This window comes from Chlamydotis macqueenii, chromosome 6, assembly GCF_036417535.1.
Source record: "Chlamydotis macqueenii isolate bChlMac1 chromosome 6, bChlMac1.mat, whole genome shotgun sequence".
NCBI lineage: Eukaryota > Metazoa > Chordata > Aves > Otidiformes > Otididae > Chlamydotis > Chlamydotis macqueenii.
This window is the reverse complement of record NC_141561.1, coordinates 27,926,219-27,940,712: the sequence shown is the minus strand read 5'-3', so window position 1 is coordinate 27,940,712 and position 14,494 is coordinate 27,926,219. Positions and strand designations below refer to the sequence as shown.

The following is a 14,494-nucleotide window of genomic DNA, read 5'->3' as shown; positions in this document are numbered from 1 at the left end:
AGCCTAGATTGATTATTTAAACTACTTAAAAAGCAAATAAACATGTTATAAACTGCATATATAAAATAAAAAAAGTATTTTCTCATTTGATTTTTTTGCAGGGCAAACTAAACAGAGTTGCCCACCGGCCCTAAATGTGCATGTTTCATCATTACAAAATGAAATAATAGCAGCAGTGGAACAGAAAGCTAGATCTGAAGGACTTTTACTAATTAAACAAATAAAAAAAAGAAGCATTTCTGTCATAGTAATCATCATATGAATATATAATAATATGTAATGAATTATAAATATTGAATCCTTTTAACAAAAATTAAATCACTATAAACCTGGAATCTGCATGTTAGCCCTGCGCCTAATCGGTAACCAGCATTAGACACTATATTAAAGTAATTGCAAGAGAACTAACATCAATAATTTGATGTTTTATACACTTGTATAATATTACAAAAACGTGCAATTGGGAGCAGATTAATTTCCCAAAAGTGTTATAATCTGTTGGCACAGTGCCATGCTTAAAAAAAAAAGTTAATTTTATTTACAAGTGCATGCATGTCGTTCTAATGAACTAACTTTACCTGGTAATATCAGTGTTTGTATGATTGATGACATTAACACAATAGCATCATCAATGTGTCTGTCAAAACAGCGATTTGAAAATGACAACTACACACAAACTCGACATTGAAAGGTAAAAAGGCAGAAAAATCACAGCTGGGCATTAAGCGATCATTTGGTTCAGTGTTTTGTAAACCCAAGGATAGCTTTCTTATTATTAGCATGGTAATTCCTAATCTAAAAGTATTTCTACTGTTGACAATTTCTTCTATGCTCTGAGGTGCTTTAAAGAGAAAATCATACACCAGAGATTCCCTTTTGTGTATTAACTAGACTATCAATTTGACCTTAACTCAGTATCCATCTCAAAGCATCCTGGCTAGCAACGTTTGGATCTTTCTATGAACAGCGATCCAGACAATCGCCTTTCTCTTCTGCATGACAGGATGGAGTGTTTTCTCAAGCTTCACAACAGAAAATCAAGGATGGACGGAATGGCCTGAAGGCTGAAATGGAACGGAGTTATTTTACCCCAAGGGCTAATTCTGCTACTTAGAAGTTTACAGGGTAATTTTGAAATAACAAAAATATTGATTAAAAACTTTCCTAGCCCATTCTGACTCTCTCTACTCCTCTGAGCCTCCCTCGTAGGAACTCAGGAAGGACTTATATTATAAGCTTGATAGTGTCTTTTGCATTTTTTCCACAAGGAGCAAAACTTTCTGATTCTAGTTGTTCTTACCACTATACAGTGACTGATCACTTCAGTCACCAATATTTTCAGGATATATTTTGTAGAATACTCCTCCCTCGGATACACAACATTACTGAATTTACACTCTCAAACAGAGATCTGAGAGTATCCAAGGCAGCTCATACTATGCACGAAGGAAATGCGGATACGTTTATCCACACAGTATACATTAGCCACAGTGGTCTCATAGTTGGTCTTTGTGCCACAGAATTTTCACCAATACCATTATTAAGAAAACCCGTATCTTTGCAGAAGCACATAGAAACATCTCATGCCTAAGGAGCTACGGCAAACGCCTCACAGATCTGAGGAAAATGTTCCTATGTTCTTTTAAACCAAAAATAGAGTTAAGACACTAATTCTTTGGCTAAAGAGAATATCACTCAGAAACTTTGAGAAACAAACAGATTCGTCACTAAGAACTGCAGCATTTCACAGACTTTATTTATTTTTAAGGTGAAACATCCATAGTTTAGTTAGCTACATCTTTTGAAACCAAATTGAAGGGGATACATTTCTTCTTGCTGATAAATAGAATTTTTTTCTTCTTTGTGACTTAAAAACCAATTTAATCTGTGCTTTTTTGTTCCCTGGCCTCTCCTCCTTTTAACATGCATGCAACTTCTATTAAAAGTGTTTTATAAAATTCCCCTTGGAATATGCCTCTTATTCATCAGAAACAGAATTCTTCTGGGATCTTATGGAACGTGTCAAAAGATGAGGCAATGAAAAATATCTGGCCCTTGCCCAGAGTGCTTCTCACAGAACTTACTTTACTCCAAAACAATCTGTTTGATTCCCATTCTGGTGCTTGAAGAACAGAAACATTTACACAGACCATTAAAGAAAGGAAGGTGAGAGGGTGAGGTGAACTCCAGATTTGAGGAGCCTTCACTATATTTCTTAGACTGACATGAGGCCAGCTGAAAAGAAGGGGTTTCCTTTTTTTTTTTTTTTTACAGACAGCTGTAAAAAGCTGACAGATATACCGTGAAATTGACTGTACTTGGCAATTCCCAAAAAAGCAGAAGAAAGGAAAAGGAGGAGGCAAATTTATCTCCACAGGTGTTAAATGTCTAATCATCTCAGATACACCACTATTAGGTCAACGGAGCAAGCATGCTACAAGAAACACAGCAGCTCTTTTATTTAAGGTCCAAGTTCACATCACTCTAAGCCAGCTGCTAAATAGACAGCAGCGTGAATGCCAACACCAAGAGTAATTCTGCTAACTCCAAGATACCATGATAGGCTCTGAGCCCAGTCATGTTACACGGTGCAGTTCAAAAACAGTAAGTATGGTGCTATGAGCATCCCCCTGGAACCGATGCAAAGAAAGCTCTTCTACTTGAATTTTAGAGAGGACCTTGAGAATCTGTATGTTCTAATTGAAATTTACGTTAAATCAAGGCTTAAATCAAGATGAGTTCAACGCAAAACTTACCATTACTAGTACTTTAAAATAGAATAATAATTTTTAAAAAGCACAAGCTACTACTCAACTTGATTGTCGAGAAAATAAATATTAAAAAAGTCTTACAGGAGCTACTGTTCCTTTAAGATCTCTCTTGGGAGTCAAAGTTTGGGGTTCTTTTTCCTTTTTTATGATACTGCTTGGGATGTGTAAAACTTTGAACTGGTAAATACACTTCTTTAGGATCGGAAATAAGTCGTAAGAAGAACTCTGCCAGATCAGACCACAAGTATGCCCAGCTTTGGGTGCTCATGACCAGAGTACAAAGGTGCCTCACAAACAGGTAATTCTTGTCCCTCATAGTACAGAGGAACAGTGACAACAATTTGCTCTTCTATTAACTCCATTGTTTTAGTGTCTAACTTCTTTTTTAACTGAAGATTTAATTAATTGTTTATTTATTGAGTTTTATTCATTTTATTTAAACCTTATGTATATATTATTTATGATATTTAAACCTATTTATTATGTTTTATTTAAAGTTATTTCAGAGAATTTCTGTTGCCTTGATTATGACAAAAAGTCATGTTAGACTTACAGGCGAGAAGAAACCATTGCAATTACTGACAAAATCAAAGTCAAGATGTTCATTCAAAATCTTGAATCTCACTGAACCACCTTTACTACTTTAGCCTGTATTCACAGTGGTCTCCATTCATTATTCCCCACTCCAACATGTCAAATGCCTGCAACACCAAAAAGCACACGGTAAACAGAAGCACTAAAACATTCCTCCTTTCATTCCAGTTGTCATTGTAAAAAATTGCTTCCTAGGCATGGAGTAAATCAGGACCTGCTGTCATAAAAAAACCAAAACCAACCAAACAAAAAAACACACAACAAAATCATACCAACAAAAATCCCCAAAAATCTGAATGTGAAGTTTCAAAGAGCACTATGTTATTATTACAATTCAAAAACTCTAAATCCAGATTAGCTGAGATACCAACTACAAAGGAGAAGAACAAATCGCCAAAGTCTCTCTGATGAGATGAGTTTAGTGTCTAAGGGGCTCTCCTTAAAAAAAAAAATGTCACACCACCTTTGAGCATGAGTAGCTATCAACCCTGCAAAAGAAACAAAGCCACAGATCTCACTTGCAGAGATACAGAAGTATTAACCAGAACAAGAGCAGAGCCTCATACATCAGTGAGCTGCAACACGACATATTCAAAAATCTAAAATTATTTTTTTCCTAATGTCATAGCAACATTTGGGACTAAGTATTAAAGATCTCCGCCATTATTTCCAGTTGTCCAGTGGATTGCTATGTTTATGGAAAATGTTATTTATTTAGTAGTAGGCATTTCAGTAGGACACTGACTGAGAACCTATTTGATTTTAGCTAAATGTTTCTAGAGCTTGATAGTAAATGATATGCATGAGTCACGTCGACTGTCATCTTCCACTTTTAATTTGACTGTCAGACATAGAAGTTGTTAATGTTTCATTCCAATTTCAGCGTCAGGAGCCTGTTGCGTAAGTTGCCTGATAAAAGCTGTTCCAGATGGAACGACAGTATTTTGTAGGACCCCAAAGATGTAGCTATAGAGATGAATATGTGTCAACAGCATTGAAAGCATGACCTTTTTTCCTTTTTTTTTTTTTGTCAGCAGTTCTTATTTCCACCCTATAATTTTTCCACATTCTTTATAAGATAGGCCACATGAGAAAAAGAAAGAGTTTAAGTCTCTTGGCCATCTTCCATCACCTGACTACACATCTTACATCTACCTGACTACACAAGGCAGAGGACAAAGGAGGAATGCTTATAACCAGTCATGTACCTTCAAAATGACAGCCAAGGCCCAAAATTTATTTTAAAAAAGAAACAAAACCCAGCCCTCTACTAACATAAGTTCCACAATGATGGAGAACTTTGATGGTTTTCATAATAGGTACTTTCTCTCCTGAATAGTCAGTAAAAAGTCTGCACTCCTCTCACTGGAAATAGGCTTTAGAAAGCAACACATTAACAATGACTAACAACTTTTACTGATTATACCACTTGTACTGACACTTTATATACTATATTAACATCACAGAACACTCATTCCTAGCTCTTATCAAAATAAATCTTAAAAAAAAAAAGTCTACTTATCCTTCTCAAATAAAAATATGTAAATTACTCCCACTGCTCATCTTAAACAATACAAGTAAAACAATACACTTCTGAAACGCAGGCTGCACAAGGAACACAAAGAGGACTCTCTTCCCCCACACACATGTACCTCTTTGCACCCTCAAAAGAGGAAATTACCACAGGGCGTATCTGTCCTTTTTCAGATGATCAATTCAATATTCTGAAGTATTACAAATATTTCATTTGTGTTTCTTAGTTTTTCTTCTTAGTAATTTCTTTTTGACGCAGAATGCCACAGCACAAGGAACGAGAAAAAAAAGGCAGCACAGGGTTGAAAAGCAACAGAAAGAATCAAGAAGGAATGGCTTTTGTTAATTTGACAGCTCTCAGCTAGCTGCATAGTTGGATTTATAAGAGGTTGTTTAAGAGCAGCAGTTTTTCACAGTGTAAGAGTGCCACACAGCTCTGGTTCCTGCAGTGTCTCACACCAACAGCTTCAAAACTAACTCGCTGCAGATGGCCCTGTGATCATCTAATCAGACATCAAAAGCAATACACTGACAAGCTCCTGTGCTGATTAGGAGTGTTCTATATATGTTCCACAGCGTAAACAGACACACAGTAGTTGCTTTAAAAATGGATTCACCCACATCGGAATTCCCTTTAAAAAAAAAACTCAAACTGTTCAGAACTCCCCAGCTGATTGACAGAAAATTCTTTTAAATCTCCCCAGATCTTCTGTTCAGTTCTACACAGCAGTATTTCAAGAGCAGGAGTTAAATTATTTATAGGAAAACTTTTACCAGGAAAAAAAAAAAGTAAATGCCTTCTGGAATTTAAATACCTTGCTATTCTGAATGATAGTCTGAGACTACCACCTCAGGGAAGCAAGTCTCACCTCTGCCCTGCAACACACATTGTAATACCCAAGATTTCCATATCTACTTTATTTGTCGTCTAATTATTATATGTCAACAAGCACTGAATTTAAAGCATTCCAAATGCACTATTCTTCGAGCACTGCTCATTCCTGAAGAATGACTGCATTTCTCCCAATATCTGGTTTCCTTTTCATAGCCTGGAATACTTCAAGGGGGCTCATAAGAAAGATTGGGAGAAACTCTTCAGCAGGACGTGTTGCAATAGGACGAGGGGTAATGGTTTTAAAACAGAGGGAGGTAGATTTAGATTAGATATTAGGAAAAAATTTTTTACACTGAGGGTGGTGGAACACTGGAACAGGTTGCCCAGAGAGGTGGTGGAAGCCCCATCCCTAGAAACATTGAAGGCCAGGTTGGTCGGAGCTCTGAGCAACCTGATCTGGTTGGAGATGCAGATATTCTGCATCCAAGCCCGCCTTGCAGGGGGGTTGGACTAGAAGACCTTTGAAGATCCCTTCCAACCCAAAGCATTCTTCCATAACTATGGAAGAATTTCATATTGAAATTTTAACACATGCAAAGGGGCCAGAAATTAAAACTGCCTGACCTAGCCAGGGTGAGTAAACACAAGGGACAAAAGTTTTATCTTTCAAAATCAGATAGACAATACAAATCTCACAGCAGTGCAGTCCCTTAGCTCAAGTCTTACCAGAAACCTGTCAGATCAACACAAGTTATAGACTCTACAGCATTATTCCATCACTGTGTTAGAAAAGACCTTTCCTGCCCTGCCTTGCTTTTAAATAGTCTGATTAATTGAATCAATATTTCTGCCTTTTTCTTATAATAAAATACCCACACATTCCGAAAGTAATCTTTATGTCAAAGCCAAGCTCTGACTGCAGCATATCTTTATGTTTACATATGTACATAAAACAGTATGTAAAAGGAACAAATCATGGAGCTGCATCCTTCCACATGCTCACATTATGCTAATCTGCAGACACTTAATCAGGAAGGCTAATACATTACAAACGCAATTAATGGCCAGGAACCAGAGGAGGTTTTGACCCTTTTTAATAAGGGCTTGAAACATAAAAATGTTCTGATTATATATGAACCTTATCCAAAATTGCAAATTATATGTCCACAATGCATAAAATACAGTCAATTTCAAGTCACATCTAGGTAAAAATTGAAACTATATTGAACCACTGGAGCAGTTCTTAAATTGATCCAGCTTCTCATTGTATCTTTAAATATGGACAAATGCAATTTAATCAGCCATTCCTATTGATTAACTCCAAGTTAACTTAAGTATTTATCGAAACATGCAACTATGAAAGAAAAGAAAGTCATGCAGAACATAGCATCCCCATAATAATCAGCAAGTTAACAAAAGGGGGTGAAACTTTAGTCCCACCAGAATTAATGCAAAATTCCCATCAGTGGGACCACAATCCCCCATCTAACAGTCGTGACAGACCAAGTCTTAAGATTGTAGGGAAGTCTATCCCTGTGCAAAAAGAGAGATAAGTAGAAGTAGGAGCTCCAGGAAGACTTGTTTAGATGTTTTAATTATACCTTAGCAATTACTACCTGGATGAAATAGACTGAGCAGAAGCAGCAAAATGTATTCTAATCCCTAAAAAGTTCAAAAAACCAAACCAACAGAACCCCACAATTCATACTTTCTGCCTTGCTGCATCTTATCTCTATCAGAGTGGAGCTTGAGTAGAGACATCCAGTTCAGAACTTCCGAATTGGCACAGAGAAGCTGAAACAGCAGCTCCTCCCGGCAAGCTGGGGACAAGGGTTGAGCAAGTGCTAAGCGGCCAAAGTACGCTTCCTCCCTCTGAAAGGCTTCAACCATCTCAACCACACAGTATCGCCTCGCTCCTGAGGAGATCCCTGGTGGAAGACTTCATGCCCACTGCTAACCCTACTTTCTGAAGCCAGGCCATTCATAGCCAAAAAGCAGCTGGACCAGCACTTGGCTATTGCCGTAGCAAAGCTATGGCCACCACATTTTTCAAAGTGCATTAAACTAATGCTTCCTTCAGGTCCTTTCTAGAGACTTAAGAGAGGGAAGTTTCCACTCTTGAAAGACTGGCCAGGCCTCTGATTATAGCTAGACAGAAGAGCTTAACAGCTGCCTTCACAAATTAACAAATTCACTAACAAATACTTTTTTTTCAATAACTAATTCAAATGTTTTTTATCCTTATTTTTCCCCGATTTTTCTCTAAATTTTTCAGTGGCAGCTATCAGGATAAGAAAGGAGAGATCTGGATGAAAAAAGAAACTCGAATTTTGTACCATCTGTTAAATGACTTCCAGTCTGAGAGAACAGATGCTGGCCTTCACTATCAGTTTTTGATTGATCTAGAAGTATTTTGTTAATTGGGCGTAAAACTACAGCTAAGACAAAATAAGTGTCAGAGAAAATATGAAAGAATAGTTCAAAATCTTCTCAAACTACCTGGTTACTCAAAAAAAAGATTTTGTAGCTTTGGTAATCATCATATGGCATTAAAAAAAAAAAAAAAAACAAAAAAAAAAACCACCACAAACTTCCTTTGAATGAACAGGACATCTAAAAAACCAGAATACATGCTCTCCTTAGATTCTGTAAATACTGTGAACAGCTCAATCAGTTCACCAGGTTCATCCACTTCACCTGAACTAGATAGCAATTTTCTTTTCTTCTAATACTGCACATTTGCTGTTTTATTTTCTACATGACTTACTGTACGTCTGTTCTGCACTGAGACAAATCAGTGTTGTCTTCAGAGATTCATGATAATCACCCCTCAAAAATCTGATCAGCTACTAGTGTACCAGTACATACCATATAAGACAGCATACAGTGTAACTATGAGTATTTCTACATAGAATTGAACTGCCAGTTCTACATGTGCCAAACACCAAAATGCCAGAAGTGCCAAAATAATTAAGTTAATTATGGAAGTCAGTTTCAATTATCACAAGATAATTGTGTCATAAATACAAGACTTAATTTTTACTGCATGCACTGAAAATTGTTTCACCCACCAACAGCTCCAGTTTGTCTAACTTGCATGTGACTGCAAGGAAGCAGTTTAATGTGAAAAAAGTACTTCTGTGGGAAAGGAAATGGAGTTCTCTCTAAATACTGCTTTAATACTTGCATGAAAGAGTACAGCTATATTAAAAATGCAGTGTTCAGTTGTTTGTGCCATGTTTTTTCATTTGTCAGATATCAATTCTTCCCTGTGTTTTAAAACAATCTGTACCTAATTTAACCTATGTTATTTAAACTTTCTATGGTTCCCAAAACATTATGCCAAAGCATATTTCAGTATGACGAATGGCAAGAGTTTTAGAAATGGTATTGTTACAAAAATAAGAGCTGGTGTAATGTATTTTGCTGTAACAGATTTTCACCTAAACAATAAAAGCTTTCAACCTTCTGGGCCTTTTTTCCTCTCCCACTTATATGACATTAAAAAAAAAAAAAAAACTGAGAGTTTTTCTACTGCTATTATCTGTTGAGCTTTGACCGTTACGCCCTATAGCTGACAGAGGGATGATCTGTATTTTAGGCATAGAGAATTCCTTTAGGCCCAGAGGATTCTTGTGTACTGATGCAAGCCAGTGAAGTATGACAAGGTTTTAGCCTCCAAATACAACTGCAGTCCTCATCACATAATGGCATAAAATGCACTTGTAACCGCTAATATTATATTTAAAAAAAAAAAAAAAAAAAAAAACAACATAAACCCATCTTTCTCTCCTTGATGGTCAAAAATACAGCATTTGAAATATGCCCTGGAAGGCAACAAATTTCATAATTTTTTCCACTTTTTTTTTCCAAATTTCATGGCTATAAAATACCAGAGGTCAGCATTACATACTGACATACTCACTTTACACATTTCTCAACTTTGCAAAGAGAGTAAGAACTTCACTGTTAACCAAGAATACTTCTTTGTACCTTCATTTATCAGACTAAATCAGTATTTCATTAATTTCATTAAGTGCTTGCAGCCAACATCAGGGAAAACCTCTCAGCTCAAACAGATCCGACAAATGATGCAGGATTTCAACAAAGTTCAGCCCCCGTAACACCATTATGTACTTAGAGAGTCACTAGCACTTTTTAAATTGCACCACTTAGTAAATAACACAAGCCATTGCAAAATAAGATGCACACTAAATATTTAAATACATGCACATTCGGCCACGCAAAGAGAAACAACAGTCAAGTAAAATTCTGTGTTGGCCTCAGAATTACAGAGTTAAGAATGAGATGCATAAAACATCATTTATATGCAAGTTGTCTGACTTTCTATTTACTTACCTCATTCACGTGAGCTTAACTAGAAGTATGGTCTCAAATACAACATCTTCAGCTGAGAAAGTTCCCAACTCCAGCATGTGTTGCTGAACCTCAGTTCTTTCCTCCTGCTCCCTAATGTGCCAATATGGCCATTTGTGGAATCTTGCTACAAACCAGTGTGACCTAGGCTGAAATGTCCCTCTCGCACCAAACAAAGAGGCCGGGGGTTTCTGAGTGTTCTTTGTTTTATAACAAAACAGCGATAGAGTGGCTTACACAACTGGGGACAGAGAGCAAATTGCAGTGCTGTACAGGGAAGCTAAAGGGGAAAAGGCATATGTTTCACAAGCAAGTGAAAACAGGTACAACCGTGCCATCATTTAAGCCAGCATTCATTTGGCATAAAGTAGTGCAGAAGCAGATCTACCAGAGCTTTCTAGCCAAACATCAAGCCTAAGAGAAAAGCTCTGTTCTGCTTCATACACTGATGTATCCCGGTAGACATTTAGAGATTCTAAAGAATTTCATCTTTTTATAAGCAATATAGGAACACCTTCCCCGCACACAAACACAAAGCTTCAGGCCTTAAAACTGCAAAGTAAAAAATGTGGCCTAAGTGTGACCAAGACAATGTCACTTTTAGACAATTGAAATAAGCCTGCAACAACATCCGATTAAGAGTTACTACATCCTCGCTAATTGTGTCTTTGCATTAGTATTTAGTAATAACTATGTTTAAAACAAATTTGTCCTCAAAAGGGAAGAGTCAAGTTGTAAAACAGAAAAGTGAAAAAAGAAGAGACCATGCCAGATAGCAGCAGGGTACCAACGGAAGACAGAAATGCCATGAAAAAGCAAGGGAAGTGAAAAAGAGTGCAAGATCAATAAAGACTATCAAAGGAGAAGTATATTTTTCCACTAAGCAATGGTAAACTGATAATGTAAATATGTAAATATGATACTGAACAAATAAATAACCGCTAAAAGTTCAGTATATATTCCAGTGCCTTATGTCACCACTAAGCTTTATGTAAATCTCTTATTTTAGAAAAGAGAACCACTGTCAATTTTGAGTGTATAATCTAAAATAACTATTTTGTTCAGAGGAAACTTTCTCCTTTGCAGAAAATGACTATGATGCACTTTGGTTTAGATCCAAATTAATATATAGCTTGTAAAACTGCTATATACCAGCAGTTAAGAATAGTTTTTGCCCTTAAGAAAAAGGTGATTTATACAACACCTACTGCCACAACATGCTTGAGACTGTGGTCACTGGGATGAGAAGCACTTGGGTGGAAGTCAGCAGGTGGGCCCAAAGCTGGATCACTGCTCCTTCGTACCAGAAGTGGTGTGCCTAAGAGACAAAATAGACAGCAATGGTTCAAGGGTGCTACAGGAACACAAGGTAAAGCCTCACGTAATTTACCTAAGAGAGGTGTACAGTGCTTAAATATAAGTTTATTTGTGGCAATCACCACCTGGTAAATTACTAGATTTGATAGGATTGTGCCATTTAGTATTAATTGAGCTAAAGAAATGAGAACTTTTGAAGCTCTATTATACAGACTTTCATTCATGAGCTGCTACAAACTAGGTGAGAACTGCTGACAAAGAGGAGAAAAAGGCATCTCCTTGGAGAAACAAACAAGTAGTTTCATGTATCTGTGACCACAAGTACCATCAAGTTCTGACAGGGAAATCATATGCTTGATCTAAGAAATAACTGTGAACACAGGAAGAACTGGACTGCTATTGTTAATTTCTACAGCTGGTAGTGGCTACGTAACTAAACCAGAGCATTTTCTAAAGCCTTTCAATCCACACTGAGGACAGCTCTCACTGTGCTGCTCTGCATTAAGCAACCAAACTGGGACCTCACAATCTCATTTTCAACAGTTCCTTACTTTCTCCTGGTGTACGTCCAAAAGCCATACTGAGCAACAGTTTGCCTCTCCCATACCAATTACACAAGCCCATATTTAACCTATATGGAAGGCCATTTTTAATATAATGCCAAGACCATATACACGTGGTCACAGATTTTATTTCCATAAGCTCACAACATGCAATAGTCTGTCACCACCACTTCTGTGCCATCCCAACCCGAGGCATGTAAATGACATATCAGGCAAAGGTTTTTGGGTACAGAGGCAACTGAAGAACAAAAGAAAAACTCCCTACATTAACTGCATTTACTAGATAACGTCTTCAGCTGGCACTGCAGAAACAGCCTAAACAAGGATATAAAGAGGAGAAGAAGATATTTTATTCACAGCAGATCTGCCTCCCACTACCGACTGTCAGGATTCTCAGGGAACAGACGTAGGCAGTTGCAGTTGTTTCAGAGAAGCTGTAGACTAAACAGCTTCCTCTTGCAGGCATCTCCAGTTACACTCACCAGCTATTCATGTCTACTCATGTGCTGTCTGGGAATAACCTCAAAGACCAGTCAGCAGCTTCCAGTGACACAGCCAATCAGTTAGCAGAATGCATGGGTGCTATAAGACACATCCTGCAAAACTTCCAGGTGGGGTAAGAGGGAAAATATGAATACAGGAAAAGAATTTCTCACATTATGCAAAATTAAATTAAACAAAAATTATTTTTCCCCCCAAATCTTTCCTAAATAATGTATCAATTTCCAGGCATTTATGCCATTTATCCAGGCAAATAAAAAAAAAAAATTGAAGAGAACATTGGTCTAAGACAATAATTTTTCAAACGTTGTAAGTGAGTGAAAATAAGATTATAACTGTCAGTTATAAAATTAATTATAGTGGCTGGAACTGATGGTAGCCATAATTACTAGATCTATAATAGAAATTTGAACATGCAACAGTTTCCTCATTAGACAGATGCTAACAAAGCTAGAGTGACTGTACCACATTCACTCTCAGTGCAACTTTGTAATTATCATTGGAATAAATACCAGCACCTGATGCTTTACACCGCTCCTTCCTCCTCGGGGGAAGAACTCCTCACATTCCTCCCCTGCTCCTTCGTTGGGTCCCTCCTACAGGCTGCAGTCCTTTGTGAAACTGCTCCAGCGTGGGTCATTTTTCCATGGGGTGCAGTCCCTCTAGAACAGCTGCTCCAGCGGGCCCTGCATGGGCCACAGCCTCCTTCAGGCATCCACCTCCCCCGGTACGGGGTCCTCCACGGGCTCCAGGTGGACCTCTGCTCCTCCATGGGCCTCCATGGGCTGCAGGGGGACAACCTGTTCCTCCATGGTCTTCACCACAGGCTGCAGAGGAATCTTGGCCAGGAGCCGCATTACTCCTCCCCCTCCTTCTTCACTGACCTTGGCGTCTGCAGCCGTTCCTCTCACAAGAAATTCTTCACAATTGGCAGGCAGACACCTCTCAGGTTCTCTTCTCATCTCCTCTCCACTTCTTGCAGCCAGGCCGGGCCAAGTTGGGCCCAGTTGGCTGGCCAGCAGGAGGCCAGAGGGTGAGGCCTGCAAGGCCCACAAGGCTCGCGCCTCCCCCTCTCTGCCCCAGCTTCATCTTCTTCACATATTTCTTTCTTAATTTTTCCCCTTCTTAAATATGTTATCACAGAGGTGTGTTATCACTGAACAGTATGTCCATCTCTGTGAACCAAGTCAGTTTAAAAGTCTTTAGCTAAAATCATCCAAAGAAGTCCCTCTGACTCTCATTGTTTTACATGTGTACACTTCAAAGTCACTGGAGCACAAACCAGTCTTTTGTTAGACAAAAGAAAATTGAACCCAAATACCCTCTCAAATAACGGAAAACAAATGTCAAGCAGAAAAATTAGATGAAAGACTTAAGAAGGAGGAGTATTCTCCCTTTTTGCAAGGAGAATCCCTTATTCTCTTTCTGGAGACAATCCTCAGCGGCTCCCTGAGCTAACCAGCTCTCTATAATCTCCCCTCATCTCTGCAGCTCAGGCTGCTCCCTGCCATAAAAGACCTTCCCTGCCACTCAGCACCACCCAGTCCACCCATCTCCAACGGGCTCCTTTCTTTTTTCAGCCTCTCCCTGACTCTTCTGTACAGCACATGCAGGGCTCTTGAAAGCCAAGCATGCTCCCTTGCACTCCGGAAGACAGAAACCTCCCCAAATCCCACTGCCCAGGACTTAACCCAACTCAGGAGTCTGTCCACATCCATTATATATGCATACCTCGAATGTGTTCATCACTCTCTTCCTTAGACATGGAAAAATGTAATGAAAAATCATCACTGATACCATTTATTACATACATTATAGACAATTATACACATTTACGTAAGAGATTCTGCCATCTCTTTTATTCTGTCAGGAAACAGAATGCTGCCTTTTTCCTTATTGCTTTCCTTTTGGCGTGGTGCTTCCATGTTATTCTAACTCATGCTCTTGCATTTGTGCTTAACATTTATAACAACCAGAGTAAGCTCAAACAGAAAATTCATCTT

At 38.2% G+C, this 14,494-nt stretch overlaps 1 protein-coding gene across 6 annotated transcripts in view; it reads right to left on the bottom strand.

The window, feature by feature from the left end:
- The window catches only part of PARD3B (par-3 family cell polarity regulator beta), a 422,878-nt gene that overhangs the window by 263,550 nt on the left and 144,834 nt on the right, over positions 1-14,494 (bottom strand). For 5 of the 6 annotated variants that reach the window (XR_015258893.1, XM_086750624.1, XM_086750623.1 and 2 more), the window contains one exon: positions 11,319-11,428. The exons of the other annotated variant lie outside the window; for it this stretch is intronic. Coding sequence is in view for 4 of the 5 variants with exons in the window: in XM_086750624.1 (XP_086606750.1) it covers positions 11,319-11,428 (110 nt within the window). In the remaining variant the exon portion in view is untranslated. Of the gene's footprint in view, positions 1-11,318; positions 11,429-14,494 lie in introns of those variants that run through there. 6 annotated transcript variants of the gene reach the window in all.